This window comes from Magallana gigas, chromosome 3 (genome assembly GCF_963853765.1).
Source record: "Magallana gigas chromosome 3, xbMagGiga1.1, whole genome shotgun sequence".
Classification (NCBI taxonomy): Eukaryota; Metazoa; Mollusca; class Bivalvia; order Ostreida; family Ostreidae; genus Magallana; species Magallana gigas.
In genome coordinates, this window is record NC_088855.1 from 55,313,163 (window position 1) to 55,335,624 (window position 22,462).

The 22,462-nt window shown below is 32.6% G+C and overlaps 2 protein-coding genes across 5 annotated transcripts in view; one reads left to right on the forward strand and one right to left on the reverse strand.

Annotated features, from left to right (window-relative positions):
• Positions 1-1,534: 1,534 nt before the first annotated feature.
• On the forward strand, positions 1,535-7,918 carry LOC105348547 (uncharacterized). Of its 4 annotated transcripts, none has more exons than XM_066080442.1 (8): positions 1,535-1,639; positions 2,575-2,724; positions 3,918-3,968; positions 4,083-4,187; positions 4,296-4,397; positions 4,477-4,557; positions 6,526-6,640; positions 6,717-7,918. In XM_066080442.1, exons 1-8 carry the CDS (start codon positions 1,603-1,605, stop codon positions 7,819-7,821), a joined length of 1,746 nt encoding a protein of 581 aa, XP_065936514.1. In that variant the 5' UTR covers positions 1,535-1,602; the 3' UTR covers positions 7,822-7,918. The 4 variants fall into 4 exon arrangements, with proteins under 4 accessions (XP_065936514.1, XP_065936516.1, XP_065936515.1 ...); XM_066080444.1 differs by having other exon boundaries at positions 6,541-6,640; XM_066080443.1 differs by having other exon boundaries at positions 1,536-1,639; positions 4,296-4,391.
• A 97-nt stretch (positions 7,919-8,015) lies between these two features.
• Positions 8,016-22,462, reverse strand: part of LOC105346656 (peroxisomal acyl-coenzyme A oxidase 3) — a 29,168-nt gene continuing 14,721 nt past the window's right edge. The window contains exons 10-13 of the mRNA XM_066080441.1: positions 13,161-13,315; positions 12,053-12,200; positions 8,908-9,062; positions 8,016-8,515 (exon numbers count right to left, since the gene is read on the reverse strand). Of these exons, the coding sequence (XP_065936513.1) occupies positions 8,402-8,515; positions 8,908-9,062; positions 12,053-12,200; positions 13,161-13,315 (572 nt within the window). The 3' untranslated portion in view covers positions 8,016-8,401. The remainder of the gene's footprint in view (positions 8,516-8,907; positions 9,063-12,052; positions 12,201-13,160; positions 13,316-22,462) is intronic.

Here is a 22,462-nt window from a genome sequence, read left to right on the forward strand (position 1 = left end):
ATGCTGCTATTTTTTAAACAAAGGTTAACACTGAGAATCACAAACGTTTAAAGATAGAAGAACTGATATTTTGAGCTCTCGTAGCACCCCAGCCCCCCATACAGCCTGGATTTGGCACCTATGGATTTCGCGTTTTCCCTTACATCTAAAGTCAAAATTGCGTGGACAGAGATTTTTAGACTTAAATGATCTACAATATGCCATAAAATACGTTACACAAAAAATAATAATATAAACGTGCATTTTAAAAATGAGTTAAATGACTGAAAAAGTGTGTGGAACTGAAATGTATTTACCTTGAAAAAGAGTAACAGGTTTCACTTTCAATTGTTTGACGTCACCTGACGTCGTGGAAATATGAAATGGTGCTCCGTAAATCTTATTCATGCAAAGTAATAACTGCTGTATCTTTTCAACAACAAAAAAATCCAATTTATATGATTTTTTGCATACTTATTTTCAATTGACAGTTATTTAATAAAACGTACGCCATCCTACAAAGAAAACAATAATTTTGCTGCAATTCACTTTGTCCGCGAACTTTTTAAACAACCATCGTATATTAATTTCGTTGTGGGCGTCGGCTGCGGACACATTTTCCCCTTCAAAAAACTACGAGAAAATGTGCCAATTTTCACCATTTTTTACCAAATCTTAGAAATGCCAAATTGTTGAAGTCATTACTATTTTTTTAAACAAGATAAAAAAGCATAACTTGGAACCTCATGCATACAAATATCCAAGATTATGTATGTGTATTTTGTGAGATTTAAACAACTTTTGAATTTCAGGGCAGATATTGAAAGAAACTGCATCTCCTTCTTTGACCGAACTAATCCAATTTGCCCGAACAAAACATAATTCTCTTAACAAACAACTTAATCAACAACAATTTCTCTTCTTTCGATATAAATATGGTAGATTTTGACAAAACAAATTGACCAGCAAATGGAGAGAAATTGTATCTAAATGTGCTGGACGTGTATTTTAAAAGTTTTCAAATGTGGGACGGAGTTAAACGTCTGCAAAAATTAAATGTACCCCTACCATGATAAATGATTTTGATCTATGTGATTGTGGGTTTTTTTACGGCGGGGGGGGGGGGGATTCTATAAGAGCACATATATCAAAGACTAAGTACACGAAAAATAAAAAAAGAAATTCCGAAATCTAATTTCTTGCTAATTTACCGAAGGCCCCTTCTCTCATCATTCTTTGGTCGATAATTGATATTTTACATTACTGTTTACGAATCATCTGATTACATTTCTGTTGCATATCAACGTTATCATTTTGCATGTTGACAGTTTTATCCTGCATGTTGACATAATTATCTATCTCGTATCCTGCATGTTGACAAAATTTATAGACAGATAACTATGAACTTAAGGTAGGGACACACTCTTTACAGTAAAATTTTCCCGTGCATTGATTTGACATCGCATGTAGAACTGCAAATACGCGCATTGTCAAAAAATTTTACCGGTTCGACCAGGAAATTTTAAACGTTAATATTCAGCAAAATATCCATTGCGATTCCTATTTTACATCAATTTCCTCAGAGATGTTGAAGTGTTTTATCTTTAATCTCCGAGTTTAGTCATGATAAATAAAAGCTTGTCATTGTTTCTCACACTTGGTAAGTAATTTTTTCCAGACATACTTAATACAATCAATTAATTTTATTTGTATATATTATCTGCATGACGGTGATAGAATTCCGGGGGTATACAAATTTACAATATATATTTTGTTTGATTTTTAATTCAATATAAGGTGGTGGACAACCTTTGTGTTTTTATTTGTATTGATTTTACAATGTACTAGTAATGAAATTCGTATTCACACCAACACAGTAAAAATTAAATTTACAATATGAGATAATTTCTTTTTTCAGTATTAATATTATAAATACAATTAATTAGTTATTTACAGATGTAAAACGAATATCAAATATGATTGATTATGTTCAATATAATCTAATTATGCAATCGTGTTAAAGGGACATGGTAACGATTTTAGTCAAATTCTATTTTTCAATTATTATTATTTACCTTATGATTTAGAAATTGCATTTCTACTGATCAACCGATATTTGAGTGTCAGGCATAAAGTTACAAGCAAGATACAGGGCTCACAATTCTTTATCATGTAAACAAGACTCGTGTCCTGTTTTGTTTACATATGTTCAATATATCAGTTGTTTAAACAATCTTTTTCATGCTGATTTTTCTGTCTTCTATTTAGTTTTTTTCGAGAATAAATAATTAATTCCTGACGTTCACCACATTCATTTTAGATCGCTTCAATATTTAAAATGTAAAAAAAAAAACATGGCTAAAGCTTTCTTTACATTGTAAAGAATTTTAAGCTTGTGTCTCTCTTGACTATTAAATATGCCTTACTGAAGCATTCTAAACATAAAATCGAAAAAAAAAATTTTGACCAAAACCGTGACATTACCTCTTTAACTTTTTTGCTGAATAAACTAAAAAAAACAAACAAGGAGTAGACTTTAATTACTAAGCATTTGTAACTAATCAGTCATCTTTTATTTTTTCATATTTTAACAAGAGCTCTGTTATGGATTGATTCACTGTATTGACCTCAACTGGGCCAAATCTATGAATGTTTGTGCATCACTCAATAAAATACCTTATTCTGAGGACGATCCAGATTCGATAGAGACTTGGATTGGAAAAGCGATATATGTCATGAGTTGGGGTAAAAACAAATATTCTTAACCTTTTTATATCATAAACATTTTTTTTCAATGCTTTTTTGTTGTAACATTTATTTGTTTAAGTGTTCACTTAGATATAAATGAATTAAAGAATACATTGGCGTTGAGAGAATTAAAGGGAAGCACGAATAAATCTCAAAATGTTCAGGTTTTTTTATGTTTTGTTTTGTTTTTTGCATTATGAATGCTCAGAATAGTTAACAGAAATAAACTTGAACATTTCTAAATTTCAATGTAACTATTGATACAAGTGAGATCACATGCACTAGTTTCTGTAATAAATGTTCATCCTGTAGTGTATTATATGCTTGTTATTATACCATGGGATAAATCTAATCGCAAATACAAGTACCTGTGACTGAAGTACAGAGTTTGAAATTCTTCTTAAAGTTATCAGCTAGTTATTAAATCAAAGTACTGAAGAACTGAAGGGAGTTGATTTTGTCGATGTTTAAATATTTTAAAATCAATGATATGTTATTTTTCATGACAAGTACATGTAGTTTCTAATTTGAATGACTTTTTTTACTCTTACATTTTTTCGACAACAATGTCGAGAAACTCCCATATGAATCATGTTAAATAATATTTAAAGATAAAATTAATTCAATCAAACTATGTATCAGTGATAGAAATATTTCTCGAAAATTATATGGATCCAAGCAATATTGAACTATAGTCTCGTTCAACCAAACGCTCGGCTGACACCGTAAATCCGACAAGGATTTACGGAGACCGCCGAGCGTCGAGTTGAACGAGACTATATTGAACTCTGGCGTAGGAATACATACGACTACAAAAAATATCTAAATTGTTCTACCATCTAAAATCTGACTATTTTCAAGGTATTTATAAATAGGTTTCCTTGAAAAACAATGCTTTAGCATACATTACATCGAATTCATCAATTATTTTCAAGAACTAAGTCTTGTCAGCGGTGATGATTTGTGTTGAGGTCCAAACACTGTTTCACTTTCGGTTTGTCTGAGTGACTGCATAGGAGAGTTGATTAAAATCAACTCCCAAAAAAGATGAAACAGTGTTTCTTATTTGTCACGAGTCTCTTTGTTTAACTAAGACATGGCGAGCTTAACGTAACAAAGCAATCTGAGTTGTTATTTCACCTTGTACCAAAACATAATACTCATCAGTCCTTTTTGCTTTCGTTTACCAGGCAAAGTAACACTGCAGATAGAAGACATACAAGGTGATAAAAATTGTTCAGGTAAGCATTTACCAAACTTTAGTGATGTAACTGTTAAAGGGATTTGCGATTTTAAATTATATTATGAGAACAGATCAACACCAGTAAGGTCTATGTCTTTTTTTTTTCTTTAAGAGATGATTCAACCGCTATTGAGAAACAGGAGTCAAATTTCAGTGTTAAATTTTACCAATGGAGGAAAGTGCATAGCAGAAAATTTTGTAAATAAATCCATTGAACGTAAGCAAATCATACTTGTGCAGAAATTTGAAAAAATTAATACTTGTGAATAGTAATTGTGCATTATGATAACATATATAAATAAACCAAAGGGTGTTTTTATTGCAGTCTTCTTACCACCAACAAAGTGCATGTTAAGAAGAAATTTGACTACAAAATATGAGCCATGTGACATCTTACTGGACACCAGGTGCAAAGACAAAGGTGAAGGTTGTTATTGGTTAATGTTCCTATGAAGTTATAAATTGAATGATAAATTTTCGCCACCAAGATCTTTTTATTTTAATAGGCCAGACTTCAGATATGAAGATCACTCTAAGCTTCGCTATTAATGTTACGGACAAAAAGGATAATCATTCGGAAAGTAAAGGTAAACAAGATTTACTTAAGATTCACATGTGAAATATATAGTATATACACGTTATACGTCTAACAAACCTATATAACAATTGGGCATGTTAAATAAAACAAGTATAATTGCACAAGAAGCACACGATGGTAATTAATGAATCATATGAACAATTAATAGCATAAACAATATTGTGTATCAACTTATGTGTTTTGTGGATATGATTTACAATTAATTCATATATTCGTTGTTTAAGATTAAATTGAAATTTTTTAATGTGCGTGGTTTTCTCTATTTTACGAGCTAAATCTATGAAACACAAACCGATGGTATTGTTTTATGTACATTTCACTGAAATCAATTTATGCGTACATGTACATTGAATACTTGCCTATAAAATTAAATTAATGTCATGGTCAAACCTTCATGCATTAAGGGAGCATACCAGTTATTCATATGATGGTACTTTATATGTCATTTTGGCCATCAGCAAAATATTTCAATGTCATTGCTATGGAAACTGAGTATGAACTGTCAAAATTATACCTACAGATACCCTTCAAATGGAACACTCATTTAAGTCAGAGCGATAAATTTCAATTCAATGATAGTGCGTGGCCACGTATTTTTGGTCTTTACAGAGAATTGATGTTAAAAAGTCATTTCTTTTGTGTTATGCTTTAAGTTCTCTGTTTTTCGTTTGTTTAAGTTTTTATTGTTTTTCGTTTTTGTTTTTGGTAGAAACATTACGTAATGAAAGTTCTGGCAAGTATAATACAATATCCTTGTGATTTGATAACAATTAATAATTAACATAAACCATATTTTGTATTATATTCACCTAATATGTTTTGTGGATTAGATTCTATCGAACATACACATATTAAAAATTCATGTCTAAAATACATTGCTTTGCTTTGGCATATTTGGTTTTATTCAAATATCTAAGGCATCTGGGCTAAATTTATGAAATAATAAATGAGTTAGGACCTTTCAACGAGTGTGGACTTTTTGTTGATTTTTTGGTTCGGAAATAAATATTTTTGAGCATGAAATAAAATAGTGAAACGATTGAGTTTAAAATTATTTCTTTAGTCCTGATGTAAGTCATCATTTCGTTAGTTCTATGGTCTATACAACGACCTTGTCAGCAAATACAATCTTCCGCTAAGTTCGAATGCTGACTGACAATTTTCATACTAACTTATTCCGTTTTCCCGATTTCTAGACAGAGCACACGGCGGGTGTGACCGGTCAGAGAGGATGCTCACACCTCCATGGCACCTGACCCTATACCTTTAATTTTAGTACAATCTAATTAAAATGAGATCCTTCTCGCTCTCGTATTTGATATGTCGCTGGGAGGCGACTTATCAAATACGAGAGCTTGAAGGATTTCATTTTAATTAGATTAAGTAGAGGTCCGTGTTTGCTTTGTCCCTGTTTTGTATTTTTCATCTTCACATATTTACATATATGTAATAAAATGACGAAAAGTATTTTCAAAATTTTAACCGTGAAAAATAAAAGGAACAAATTTGATTCTACAGTACGTAAGCATCTTCTCGGTATAATAATAATTTTCAGTTATCACCTTTGAAAGCAGGGGTGGCCCTTCAATCAAAGAAACATAAAAACCCTTTTTCCAAAAGACACTTAGTGTCAAGTTTGGTAAAAATTGACCATGGGGTTCTCGAGAAGATAAAAAAGTGAAATGTTTATGACAACTTCGACAACAAGACAGACAATGGACAAAAGTTAAACAGAAAAGCTTACTTTAGCCTACGGTTCTTGTGAGCTTATTTTTTTTTAATATATACAATTTTTTATTGAAACTAGTAATTAAACTGCATGCAAAATCAGATAATTTATTTATCTGGTTCTTCATTCAAGGAAAATTTTGATAAGTCGTTTAATGTAACACTAATGTTTGCGATATTGAAACATTTTCCCTATAATTCAAATATAATCTGTTACGTATGTTTTTAGTTTTCATTACTGCAGATAGTTGTGACTTGCTGTCAGCCTTTGGAGGCTATCATTACCTGGCAGTGGTAACAGTGGTGATTTTAACAGTCATTCTAGACGTATCCTGTATTTGTTGGTACGTATAAATTTAACATTTACTTTTCTATTTTGTTGTTTCTGTGATATCAAGTAAAGATGTTGTATTTTTACAGCTGCACTAACTATCAAATAAAAAGAAAATTACGGACAATAGAAATAAGTCGTTTAGAAACTCGAGGCAGACCTGCCTCAGAAGCCATTGAACGTATCTATATCAACCGGGACCTTGCGTCCCAAAGCACTACATACGACAAGGTGGCAGATATGGCTAAAAACTCAGACACAACTCTACGTGACGAAGAGTATGGCCTGCAAGAATACGACAGAGGGGTTTTGCGAAGTGCTAAAGCTAACAGTGGGGACTATGACCTAGCCTGGCCGTACAACGGCTGGTCGGCGGCCGCTCCACCTAGTGCTGATTATGACCACATGGAGACGATGAAGAAGCAAATGATGGACTCTGTACCGGAAGAAGAGGTTTACAGCAAACAGCGTCTGGTGGAAGATGAATATGACGTCGTCACAGTACAGCCTCGACATGAGAAAGAAAAGAATACCGGGAAAACAGAATTGGCAAAGAATGTCAGCGTCAAAGCTATGGGCAAAAATATTATAACAACAGACGACAATAATACCATTAAAACCAAGCAGACTATGGTCAAAGGCGCAGCAAAACCTATACAGACATCAACAGACCAAAAATCAACAAAAAACGCGAATGCCAAAGCAACGGTTAATGCGACGGAAATAAAGTACTTACACACAGAGAGTGAATATCAAGATATAGATGAAAAGAATGAACAACAGTCTGTTGATATAAAAAAATCCGTACGTTTCAGCAAGGAAAGCCCCGTTCAATATGGCACAGGTTTTGCTAATGATAGTTGTAAAAACAAACAAACCACAAAATTAACCAATTGCAAAGTAAAGCAGGAAAAATTGGAAAAGACTTCAATGAAAATGACGGAAACCAAAGCAACGCACAAAAAATCTCAGAGCAAGAAAAGCACAGATGGCAATAAATCTAATATTGGTGGGGAAAACAGTCCTTGTAACAACAGTACAGAAGTATATCATATTCTTGAGGTCAAAGTACCGGTAGATAAGGATACCACCACAGATAAAGTTTCGACAAATGAAGCAGAGAAAATGCTGGACGAGGCAACTGCAATGCTCGTAGAGAGCATTAACAGTGTGTCTTTGAACACAAAACTGTAAGCCAAACAAGGAGAAACAGATTTACAAGGCGAAAGATATAAATACTTTCAGCCCCCCCCCCCCCCGGTATCCCGTGCATGCTATGTTGATTTTTTTAATTATGTTATGTTATTTATTTAAGTTGGCTACAATATACTGGTTTTCGAGTCCAGATACCACTCCCCATTACTCTTTTTTTGAAATACAGAAATAACACAACTTATGAAAAATATATAAATAATTTTTAATTTACCTTTAACAAATTGCTCATATATCATCATTTATTCAAGCATGTGACATACTGATCTCTAAACCAAATGTAAAATTAATCCTGGAACAATATAGAATAATTGATAAAATGTTCATATCAATTAATGCATTAAAGGCTAATGCAAAAACTGTTCATATGTCATTTATATTCACACTTTATCAATCATTAGCTTTTTTTCTAATTCTGTGTACATGTTTTTAACACACTTCAGCCAGAATCATTTCATTAATTGATGTCAGTGATATTTTACATATAATTATGAATAAATTATATACATTCCATGTTACAGTTCATGATTTGGAGGTCAGAGTTCTGAAGGTTTGGAATGTTTCATAATTTAGATTTGCTCCCAATGACCGGTTTATTGACAAACTCCTTCCAATATGACGGTCTCTCTAGAGCATTGGGTCCTTGAATCATTGCACTGTATAAATTCTTGTAAATCTGAAAACAGAAAAAAAGATTATTAATTGAAATATTGAAAACATTCTTATAAAATTAATATAAATAAATCATGTGGGCGACTGTATAAGTACGGCTATTGATGTTCATTATGTTCAAAGAGTATAACTTCCCATACTTTCTAATTAAATGTAGTGTTACAGGCAAAATTAAAGCAAGAAATTAATAATTGGTCTTGAAAAATGAAACTCAGTGCCTTGTTCAAAGAGTCACAAGGAAACATGACCAATGTGTATTTTCAAAGATTTTTAAACTTTGTCAGAAAATAATCATCCTGGTAAATAATTTATTGCATGTTATGTCCTCTTCTCAAACTCAGTGTGATATGTTGAGAGGAAATGTTAGGTACATGTATATATCATTACTATGAGTACCTGTCCATCTGACTTTCCTATAGGAGAATTTAGAATAAAGTCTGTAGGAGCAATGGCATCCACCAATGCCACAGCATCATCCTTCAGTTCATAACATAGGTGTAGTATGGCTTCCTGGATCAATTTAGGAGGCTCATTCCCTGATATGTATCCACCTGAAAAAAAAAATCCCAGGTTAACAAAGAATTTGGCCTCTCATTCATTCAGAATGTCCCATCTCCTTCCTAAAGAGGTGTGTGTGATTTAGTCATAATTTCTTACAAAAAGTTATGAATATTTTTTGAAATTGAAAGAACTAAGTAATACAATTTTTCTTATTTGAGGAGCAAGAGCTTTCTTTAGAGAGTTGAGTGCTGCAATATAAATCAGCTGAAACAATTTCAACCGTTACAATGTGAAATTGTAGAAAGCTGTAAATAACCTGTATATTACAACAATCTTCCTTATTCATGATAATATTATTTCCTAATAAAACAGGATTTTTGTAAATATGAGTTAAAAAGGAAACAACAATTCAATTTTCTAAAAATCCAATGACAAAAATAGACCAAGATAACAATAACATATGCTAACAGAGTTTCCTGTTGTACACAGCTGGCAGGGTGGAGCACCATCGGTAAGATTATGTATAAAGGCAAGATTGACAAGGAGAGACATCCGAGTATAACATTACAAAATCACAAAAGTTTTACATAAAAAAGGTCAGAGCAAAGAATTACAAATTCACAAAAGTTTTACATAATAAAGGTCAGGGGAATTTTTTTTTAAAAAGCTATACAGTGTACTTGTAATCTAGTTACATGTATTAAAGTAAAGTTACCATTTCCATTTAGTATACTTAGTATCTATCTTCTTGTTCAATTACAGAAGATTCCTAATTAAATGCTAGGAATAAATATCTGTGTCAAATCGCAAGAAGCAATTCTAGCAGATTTTAGAATATTGCTTTTATTTTCTGACAGTTGGAATTACATATCAAAGTTATAACAAAAGTGGGGTGCTTGACATTTTATATTTTTGCAATACAAAACAGCAGTTTAGAATTAAATATCCACATAAAAAGTAATTTATAATACTTGTAGCTACCATAGTTATAATACTTATGTACCGGTACCAGTCCAATTACTTGTAGTGGCCTATGATATCAATATACTTATCCAATACTAGTAGAATCTTATAATATCAATGTACCTGTCCATGTAATCGTAGAGAGCTATTATATCAATGTACCTGTCCAAATACTATATCATATACCCGTCCAAATACTATGTCAATGTACCCATCCAAATACTATATCAATGTACCCATCCAAATACTATATCAATGTAACTGTCCAAATACTATATCAATGTACCCATCCAAATACTATATCAATGTACCCATCCAAATACTATGTCAATGTACCCATCCAAATACTATGTCAATGTACCCATCCAAATACTATATCAATGTACCCATCCAAATACTATATCAATGTAACTGTCCAAATACTATATCAATGTACCCATCCAAATACTATATCAATGTACCCATCCAAATACTATGTCAATGTACCCAACCAAATACTATGTCAATGTACCCATCCAAATACTATGTCAATGTACCCATCCAAATACTATATCAATGTACCCATCCAAATACTATATCAATGTACCCATCCAAATACTATATCAATGTAACTGTCCAAATACTATATCAATGTACCCATCCAAATACTATGTCAATGTACCCGTCCAAATACTATGTCAATGTACCCATCCAAATACTATATCAATGTACCCATCCAAATACTATATCAATATATCAATGTACCCATCCAAATACTATGTCAATGTACCCATCCAAATACTATATCAATGTACCCATCCAAATACTATATCAATGTACCCGTCCAAACACTATATCAATGTACCCATCCAAATACTATATCAATGTACCCATCCAAATACTATATCAATGTAACTGTCCAAATACTATATCAATGTACCCGTCCAAACACTATATCAATGTACCCATCCAAATACTATATCAATGTACCCATCCAAACACTATTATCAATGTACCAAATATTATATTAATGTAACTGCCCAAATACGTGTAGACAGTTATAATATTAATGTAACTGTCCTAATACTTGTGGGGAGTTATTATATCAATGTACCCATCCAAATACTTGTTAAGGGCTATATATCAATGTAACTGTCCTAATACTTGTAGAGAGCTATAATATCAATGTACCTGTCCAAATACTTGTAGAGAGTAAAAATATCAATGTAACTGTCCAAATACTTGTAGAGAGCTATAATATCAATGTACCTCTCCTAATACTTGTAGAGGGCTATGCTATCAATATGATGTCAAAAAAGAATCCATGCTAACAGCAAACTCAGTTTCATTCCATTATTCTTCAAATAGTGTTTAAAGATTATCAGATACCTTGAATTTCAAATCAAAATTGCTTGTCCCTGCATGGCACATTGCCATGACAGCAGTTTTTACAGTATGTTACTTTACTAAAACATCATTACAACTGTCATATAAACTCTGTTGGAATATTGCAGCATCTTCAAGTTTCTGTACTGTGCTAGGATATTAATGTACCAATCCAATTGTCTGTACACTAATAGAGTACACAGTCTACATTTGTACTAGAGTGTTTACCACCTAATAGCTCTTTATTAGAGTGTCAAATAAATGACTCAAAAATGGTCTCAAGAGAGAATTACATAACATCAAAGTCACTGTCAGTATACCAGTAATAAACAAATAATTAGCATGTTAAACTCACCAGGATATGAACTTGGTTGATCACATGATCAAAGCCTGTGAGGTCCAAAGGGCTTCTCAGAAGATTTGATCACGTACTAACTAAGTTCATATCCTGGTGAACTCTTTTACATTGCTGTTTGTTACTTGTATTTAAATGTGAGAAAGGCAACTTGATCAGAATGGTTTACAGAACTGTGTTTTTATGTTTACACAAATTCAACCAACAAATGATAAGAATGTGTAACAATCATTGTGAAATCATTAAAAAGTTTAACAGAACTGAAGTGAATGCTTTTGCTTTTCTTATTGTTTTAGACTCATATAAGGAAATATATTTGCAAATGTAATTATTGTAAAATGGGAGTAAGTTGTCTACCTTGGTATAATGTGGTGAGGTGCTTTTCCAGTCTCCAGAGTCCAAACAATGCAGCGATGCGGGCCAGCACAGGAACTAGGTCAGCTGGAACATCTTCTCCATCCTTCCCCTCCCGCAACAAGGTCACAAACCGTTCAAGAACAGTCAACTAGAAATAAAATTAACTTACTTGTCTTCGGATACACAATATTTTATGTTGCAAATCAGATTTTATAAAGCATCTAAATTTGAAAAAGATAAAGCAATATTTACCCCATTCTAATTTAATTACTGCATTTGATCTTTAAAATGTAAAATACTGTAACATGTTATAAAGTATCAGTGTGGTAACAAATCTGTATTATATCTCCAAACTTTCCAATGATTTTTAATATTTTCCTTAAATTCATTGCATACTTTTAATGTAGGTAACAAAGAAGTAAATCTTATACATTGTATTATGTAAATGGACATATTATTTTCAAATCATTATGTAATGTGTTCCCTTTTTTTTAACAAAATTTGTTTCAATTTGGATGTTGTGATCAAATCAATGTTTGTAGCAGGTAAAGGATCAGAGTCTAAGAGATATCTCTTGAACTAACTCTTAGACATTGATCCATGAATTATAGTGAGATAAACATATAAAATTGAAACAGACCACTCTGTTATAAAAACATGATTTGTACAAAGTTCAAGCTAAAATAATATTTGACTTGATGATTTGATTTTATTATTGCCTTGCCTTCTAATACAGCAGATGCTATCTGATTGGTGAGTACCTCGGTATGAGCGAGGGCCAGGGACAGACACAAGTAGATTATAACTATTAAGTGAGTACCTTGTTATAAGCCAGGGCCAGGGACTGATACTAGAACATTATAACTATTTAGTGAGTGTCTCGATATGAGCCAGGGCCTGGGACCGACACTAGTAGATTATAGCTGTTTAGTGAGTGTCTCGGTATGAGCCAGGGCCAGAGACTGTCATTAGTAGATTATAACTGTTAAGTGAGTACCTGGATATAAGCCAGGGCCAGGGTTCGACACAAGTAGATTATAACTGTTTGGAGAGTACCTCAATATAAGCCAGGATCCAACACTATTAGATTAAACTGTTACGCGAGTACCTCAATATAAGCCAGAGCCAGGGATCGACAGTAGTAAGCCTGGCTGTTGTTCCGGGCCGTGAATCCATCACTTCCTTTCTTCATCTGGGACTGGAATCTCTGGGAACTGTCAACCAGCAGACGACAGACCAGCCATCGGAAGGCGTTGATGGACACTGAGAACAGAATTGGGGATTTAGTAACACACCTGTATTCAGTTAGCTGAATGTGTCACTGCATGTGACAAGATTGAAAAGATATGCATAGAAGATGTACTGTCCAGAAGAAGTATATATAAGAGAGCTACCCGGTACATGCCACAATTTGGCTCAATACATGCACATTAAACAATTAAGCCATCTTATTAAGATCAGACACCATGTACATTTGTTGTTTAAGTAGCCATAAATTGATAGATCTTTATTTGATTGCAGAGTAAAATCTTATTCAAAGGGCAATTACTTTTATAATTGACACAGTTTTGATCTGTCAGGTTGTCAAATAAAGCCCATAACCATAACCTGTTCAATATCTGCTAAAACTTGAGAAATATTAAGTTGGTGTTAAACTGGTATGGCCAGGACTTTCTATAAAAGGAATCAGAAATTCCAAAAATTTGGATTAGCCACTTCAAATTTTGTATTAATTAACAAATTATATCATTAACTAGAGCAGAGCTCGTGGCAAAGCCCCGAGTAGGTCTTCCGTTGTTGCTGCGAGTTGAAAATATATGTTACGATTATAATGACTATACTTTCAGTTCTGCTTTTGTTATAAAAATGTGTTGTAATTGAAAGTCTGTATATAAAACGTGTTTTGAAAAAAGAAAGAAAGAAAATATTTTAGGAAAACTATTTGTCGAGCAGAGTTTATGTAATCGTTTCAAACATTGTTTAAAAAATGAGATCATGTTTAATGGCGAGTTAAATTTTCAAAGGGTAGCAAGCATTGTTATAAACATTAAACAGTATGTACTCATGATTCATGTCAGGAATTGTATTTCTTTTTTAAACTGAACTCGCCTACAAAACACGTAAACTTTTCTCAAAGATAACTTCTATATTAAAATATTTCTAAATTTTAGAAGACTATGTGCAAGTTTAGAATTGCGTGCTGACAAAATTTACAGACCCTAAAACGTACTACTACACCAAAAAAGCGTGCGGCCAACGTGCGAGAAACGTTTCGTGTAAACCTTTTAGAGTTTCATGTAAACCGTTTAGCGTTTCGGGCAAAGCGTGTAAATCGTTTCGAGCAAAGCGTGCGAGAACCGTTTGAAACGTTCATCAGATTTCATTCGGAACTCTCTGACAAGTTAATTGTTTCAAAATGGCGCGCGTGTTTTACATTACTTTAACAAAATTGAACGAATTTTTAACAAACAAAAGAAAGGTATATGTATTAAAAGACGACTAGTTACAGAGTACATGTATATTTAACGTTTTCATGCGATGTTTCAGTACTGAAACAATATTAAAATTCGCTATACATAAAAAATATTAAATACAGTTAGCGAAACATGATTTCTATTGGAACAAACCTAAATCAACTTTAACTTGCACGATCATGTTTTGATAAGCATGTATTTTTATTATCTATTTACATCGATAACTCTTACTGAGACCATTCGGCTGTGTACAAGCAGCACACATAACCTCGGACATCGAGATAGGTAAAGTTAGCTACTAGTAACTGGCTACTAGTAACTGGCTACGAGAAGTAAGAAAACCTAGCTACTAGTAACTGGCTACGAGATAAAATCAAAGTTGGCTACTCGTAACTGGCTACTAGTAACTGGCTTCGAGAAGTAAGAGATGCTAGCTACTAGTAACTGGCTACGAGATGAAAGAAACTTGGCTTCTAGTTACTTCTTACTGTCCATGTGAGAACACATACCTAGGATTTTTATTTGTGTTCTTAAGATGTACATTGCACTATATCACTGTCAATTGTCAATATATCTCAAGTAGCTGAATATATAAATTGAAGATATATGCCAGACTTGTTAATATCAACATTATGTCAAGTCATCCACATAATATTACGACACAATTACTCAGATATCCCTCTGTATGTAGTCAGCTACTTCTGAATTTCGTTACAAATATCTTTATTTTTTGTCTGTTTTTTAGCGGTTTTGTCAATATATCTCAAGTAGCTGTATATTTAAATTGAAGATATATGCCAGACATGCTAATATCAACATTCTATCAAGTCATTCACATAATATTACGATACAATTACTCAGACATCTCTATTTATGTAGTCAGCTACTTGTGCATTTTGTTACAAATATCCGTATATTTTGGCGGTTTTGTCAATATATCTCTAGTAGCTGTATATTTAAACTGAAGATATATGCCAGACATGCTATTATCAACATTCCTTCAAGTCATCCACATAATATTACGACATAATTACTCAGATATCGCTCTTTATGTGGTCAGCTACTTGCGCATTTTGTGACAAATATCCTCATATTTTGGCGGTTTTGTCAATATATCTCTAGTAGCTGTATATTTAAACTGAAGATATATGCCAGACATGCTATTATCAACATTCCTTCAAGTCATCTACATAATATTACGACATAATTACTCAGATATCTCTCTTTATGTAGTCAGCTACTTGCGCATTGTGTTACAAATATCCTTATATTTTGACGGTTTTGTCAATATATTGCAAGTAGCTGTATATTTAAACTGAAGATATATGCCAAACATTGTATTATCAACATTGCTTCAAGTCATCCACATAATATAACGACACAATTACTCAGATATTTCCCTTTATGTGGTCAGCTACTTGTGCATTTTGTTACAAATATCTTTATTTTTTGGCGGTTTTGTCAATATATCTCAAATAGATGTATATAGAATGCTGATATATACAAGTCATGTTCATTTTAATATTATATTAGGATATTCACATGATATTACGACATAATTACTTATATATCTTTCTCAATCTCATCAGCTACAAGTGCATTTTGTTATAAAAACATCCATTTTCAACAGTTTAGTTGATAAACCTCAAGTAGCTGTGTAAAAAAATGAAGATATCTACTAGTGTGGTTGATTTAAACATTCTATAAGGTCACCAACATGATATTATGACACAATTACTTAGATATCCCTTTAAATCTCATCAGCTTCTAAAACATTTTGTTAAAAATATTTTTATTTTTTTTAGGATTTTGTCAACATTTTTCAAGTAGCTTTATGTATAGACTGCTCATATTAACCAGTCTTGCTTATTTCAACATTCTATTAGGTCATCCACATGATATTACGGCACAACTACTCAGATATCACTCATAATCTCGTCAGCTACTACTGCATTTCTTTACAAATATCTTCATTTTTAACACATTCCATGTTACTCAAGTTTCTGTACATAAAGATTAAAGATTTAAGATATCTAGTTTTTAATTTAAATATTGAAGAACAAACAAAAAAAATTAAAATCATAAAGATTGTAAAAATCTTATCTGTAAGGGGATGGGGGAGGGGGGGGGCAAAATTTACTTATAATTTAAATTTCACTGGTTATTTTCTTTCATTCACATCATCTTTTTACGTGCACACGAAAAACGTATGGGAAGAAATAAAGATATTTGTAACAAAATGCACAAGTAGCTGACTACATAAAAAGAGATATCTGAGTACCTGTGTCGTAATATTATGTGGATGACTTGAAGGAATGTTAATTTAGCAAGTATAGCATATATCTTCAATTTAAATATACAGCTACTTGAGATATATTGACAAAACCGCCAAAAATTGAGGATATTTATAACAAAATGCACAAGTAACTGACTACATAAAGAGAGATATCTGAGTAATTGTGTTGTAATTTTATGTGGATGACTTGACAGAATGTTGATATTAGCATACCGGCATATATCTTCAATCTATATATTCAGCTACTTGAGATATATAGACAAACAGACAAAAAATAAAGATATTTGTAACGAAATGCACAAGTAGTTGACTACATAAAGAGAGATATCTGAGTAATTGTGTTGTAATATTATGTGGATGACTTGACAGAATGTTGGTATTAGCATGTCTGGCATATATCTTCAATCTATATGTACAGCTACTTGAGATATATAGACAAAACAGCAAACAGATAAAGATATTTGTAACAAAATGCACAAGTAGCTGACTACATAAAGAGAGATATCTGATTAATTGTGTTGTAATATTATGTGGATGATTTGACAGAATGTTGATATTAGCATTCCGGCATATATCTTCAATCTATATGTACAGCTACTTGAGATATATAGACAAAACAGACAAAAAATAAAGATATTTATAACGAAATGCACAAGTAGCTGACTACATAAAGAGAGATATTTGAGTAATTGTGCCGTAATATTATGAGAATGACTTGACAGAATGTTGATATTAGCATGTCTGGCATATATCTTCAATCTATATATTCAGCTACTAAAGATATATTCATAAAACCGCCAAAAAATAATGATATTTGTAACAAAATGCACAAGTAGCCTACTATATAAAGAGAGATATCTGAGTAATTGTATCGTAATATTATGTGGATGACTTGACAGAATGTTGGTATTAGCATGTCTGGCATATATCTTCAATATATATGTACAGCTACTTGAGATATATAGACAAAACAGCAAAAAGATAAAGATATTTGTAACAAAATGCACAAGTAGCTGACTACATAAAGAGAGATATCTGAGTAATTGTGCCGTAATATTTTGAGAATGAGTTGACAGAATGTTGATATTAGCATGTCTGGCATATATCTTCAATCTATATATTCAGCTACTAAAGATATATTCATAAAACCGCCAAAAAATAATGATATTTGTAACAAAATGCACAAGTAGCTTACTAGATAAAGAGAGATATCTGAGTAATTGTATCGTAATATTATGTGGATGACTTGACAGAATGTTGATATCAGCATGTCTGGCATATATCTTCAATATATATGTACAGCTACTTGAGATATATAGACAAAACAGCAAAAAGATAAAGATATTTGTAACAAAATGCACAAGTAGCTGACTACATAAAGAGATATATCTGAGTAATTGTGTTGTAATATTATGTGGATGACTTGACAGAATGTTGATATAAGCATTCCGGCATATATCTTCAATCTATATATTCAGCTACTTGAGATATATAGACAAAACAGACAAAAAATAAAGATATTTGTAACAAAATGCACAAGTAGGTGACTACATAAAGAGAGATCTCTGAGTAATTGTGCCGTAATATTATGTGGATGACGTGACAGAATGTTGATATCAGCATGTCTGGCATATATCTTTAATCTATATGTACAGCTACTTGAGATATATAGACAAAACAGACAAAAAATAAAGATATTTGTAACGAAATGCACAAGTAGCTGACTACATAAAGAGAGATATCTGAGTAATTGTGCCGTAATATTATGTGGATGACTTGACAGAATATTGATATCAGCATGTCTGGCATATATCTTTAATCTATATGTACAGCTACTTGAGATATATAGACAAAACAGACAAAAAATAAAGATATTTGTAACGAAATGCACAAGTAGGTGACTACATAAAGAGAGATATCTGAGTAATTGTGCCGTAACATTATGTGGATGACTTGACAGAATGTTGATATCAGCATGTCTGGCATATATCTTCAATATATATGTACAGCTACTTGAGAAATATAGACAAAACAGACAAAAAATAAAGATATTTATAACGAAATGCACAAGTAGGTGACTACATAAAGAGAGATATCTGAGTAATTGTGTCGTAATATTATGTGGATGACTTGACAGAATGTTGATATTAGCATGTCTGGCATATATCTTCAGTCTATATATACAGCTACTTGAGATATATTTACAAAACAAACAAAAAATAAAGATATTTGTAACGAAATGCACAAGTAGGTGACTACATAAAGAGAGATATCTGAGTAATTGTGTCGTAATATTATGTGAATGATTTAACAGAATGTTGATATTAGCATGTCTGGCATATATCTTCAGTCTATATATACAGCTACTTGGGATATATTTCCAAAACAGACAAAAAATAAAGATATTTGTAACGAAATGCACAAGTAGCTGACTACATAAAGAGAGATATCTGAGTAATTGTATCGTAGTGTAATGTGGATGACTTGACAGAATGTTGATATTAGCATGTCTGACATATATCTTCAATCTATATATATACATTGTACAATCTATATTATTGACAATTGGCAGTGATATAGTGCAATGTACATCTTAAGAACACAAATAGAAATCCTTGGTATGTGTTCTTACATTGACAGTAAGAAGTAACTAGAAGCCAAGTTTCTTTCATCTCGTAGCCAGTTACTAGTAGCTAGCTTTTCTTACTTCTCTCAGCCAGTTACTAGTAGCCAGTTACTAGTAGCCAACTTTTATTTAATCTCGTAGCCAGTTACTAGTAACTAGCTTTTCTTAGTTCTCGTAGCCAGTTACTAGTAGCCAGTTACTAGTAGCTAACTTTACCTATCTCGGACATCGGGCGAGACCTGCACCTGGCTGAACCTGTCAATCAAACTCTGTGTATTTGTTTTCATTGGATGGTCAGGCGTCTCTCTTTTGTCAAAAGCCAATGGAAAATTAATGAATTCAAGGTAATCGGAATCAGAATTTGATAAAGCACACAATTTAAATGATAGAAAATTTATTAATTATTTGAACAAAATTAAATGTAAACATTGAAAGGAAATAAAAAAAATGAATTATTATGGGAATCTATACGCATGGTACTCAATTAAAATAGATTATATTATGATTTTATTATTTTATGTAGTAAAATCACCCTTCCAACTGTTACTCAATTACATAACAATTGATGACCTGGGGCTATAAATGTTCTGAGCTGTGTGCGCTGAAGCGGCACAAGATTCTCGATCGCATGCGGCAATTGAATTAACACAGACTGGCCGAATAAACAAAGGGGTGGGAAAGTGAAACAAAATGTTACACATAAGAAGAAACCACCAAAAATGTTTTTCGACAGATCTTGATATCTTTTCTCCAATTAAAAAAAAATCCAGCGCGAGCACCTGTCAGCGGGGCGGGAGGAGTGGGGGGGGGGGGGGCAGCAATGAGTTCGCTTCCACAATGAAACTACAGAAGTGATTAATATGTGACCGATAGAATCTAATCTAAAGTTGTTTAAACTCATGTGAATATTTTCTAAAATAATCATCGAATGCCTCAAATCAGGGCATTCCTTTATCGTGCTAGCACCTACCGCAAACATGTAACATGGAACTTTGATTATAATTTGATTTGATTTTTAAACTACCTTGTACGCTATCGTATAAATCAATGCTTAATCAACTGTAAAAGTAAAATAACTTTATCTTAAACCAATATAATAGTTGAAAACATAATAAAATAAAGTTGTGTCCGTGCAAAATATGAAACATAAACGCGTCATAAGGTACATGTAGAAGAACACGAACCGACCGCGGATCACTTAACCACTCGCGCCGGATCTCCTCAGCCATGTGCGAGGGATGATCATTATTTAAAGGTTTAATATTTGAGGGGGGGTGGGGTGGGGGGTGTTGATTTAAAACATTAATTGTACAGTTTTTAAAGTAGTTTACATAAACCAACCAACCATTAGTTTATGTCTAACGATTTTTCCGATATGGAGTAACATCGTTCATTAATATTCATTTACACTCAAATATTTAATTAAATATATACAAGTAGGACAAACCTTTATAACATAAAATTAAAACAGTTCTTGTATATACGGCTATATTAACTCAAACACGTTCATATGCATGCAAGTGTAAGTCGCGGTGTGCGAATCTTGTGTATTAAATAACCGCTTACCGCTAGGTAATGCAGCCGTGGCTGATCTCCTCGGCCGTGGGCGAAGGATAGATTACGTAAAGGTACAACGCACAGAAATGCACAGCTCAGAACCAAGGAAGATTTGAAAAGTTTGCAGTATAATGACCTTACTCTATCAAATAGAAGTTCTTTATTTTAAACTAAAAACCCACAATTGATCTATGTCTATTATTGCTTTAGAGAATGACATTGCTTTTATTAATTAAATGAACTACATGTATTTCTTACTTGACATCCAATCGTTTAATCCACAAAAGATTTTGTGTAATCAAAACTAAAACAATTCTTGAGTTCGCGGCTAAATAAATTCATATATGAGAGACGCAACTCTCGTGTATTAGATAACCACTGACCGCTAGGTAGTCCAGCCGCGACCACGGTGACCGACTTTCTCGGCTGCGGGCGAGGGAGAGCTTACGTAATGGTACACACACAGCTCTGATTCAAGGTAGATTTTGAATGCATGATGTTTATATTAAAAAGGTAATGCATATATTTTTTCATTCCATATTTTGTGTTTTACTAGAAAAGAAAAAGAATGTTTTGTTTTCCAATTCCCGTTTTTAAGGATTGTGCACTATAAGAACTTAACAACGACTTAAACTCCTAAAAAAAAGCATGTATTCTAAAAAAAAAAATTCTTATGAATTAATGCCTCCTGTATAAACCAGCATACTTTCTGCGGTAACTTCATGCCAGTTGTACGCACAAAGTCTTTCGTTAACTTGTCAAATAAAAACAGGTACATGCTAACATGTAAAGCTTTTTACACTCATACTACACAAACCACTTACAAAATAACATTGAAACGACCTTCATGAGATCCCAACAAACAACTTTTCCAGCGACAGCCATATCAAAATCCTAACCGTTTTTGAGTTATTAAGCAAAATTTTTTAGGGGCCATTGGCCCTTAATTGAAGGGGCCAGCCCCTTTTTATTGGTGTCAAATGAAAGCCCTTGTTATTTTGCACAACTTTTATTCTACATGTCTTTACAAAATTTTTTTCGTTCAAAAGATATAAAGGAAAACATGTCTAAATTTTTGCACTTTTTTGAATCCTGTTTTTTGACCCCCTACCTTTTCCTAAATAAAAAACGTAATCTAAAAACATAAACAGATGTGCACAACTACAATGTCTCTGTTATTCAAATTCGTTGGATTCCCATTCCCTGCTATCATAGTCTCGGAGCCTTTGTCTGGAAACAAAAGGCCCTAAAAAAAATTAAAAGGGGAATAACTCTTTAACGGAAAGGGAATTCTACATTTTATGAATTGCGAATAAGATAGTGTTTTGTAAAGTACATTAGCCCTGAAAATTTGAGCAAAAACCGTTTAGAAATGAGCAAGATATGAAGCCTCAAAGTTCGCGTCTAGGAAACAAAAAAAAAAAAGAAAAATAAGACTAGAGCAAAGCTCGTTGCAA

Excerpts from the sequence above, each read along its gene's own strand:
- LOC105348547 (XM_066080442.1), top strand. The coding sequence starts at position 1,603 with ATGATAAATAAAAGCTTGTCATTGTTTCTCACACTTG. Across the intron at positions 1,640-2,574 it reads GTCATTGTTTCTCACACTTG|AGCTCTGTTATGGATTGATT; the intron begins GTAAGTAATTTT and ends TATTTTAACAAG. Across the intron at positions 2,725-3,917 it reads GATATATGTCATGAGTTGGG|GCAAAGTAACACTGCAGATA; the intron begins GTAAAAACAAAT and ends TTCGTTTACCAG.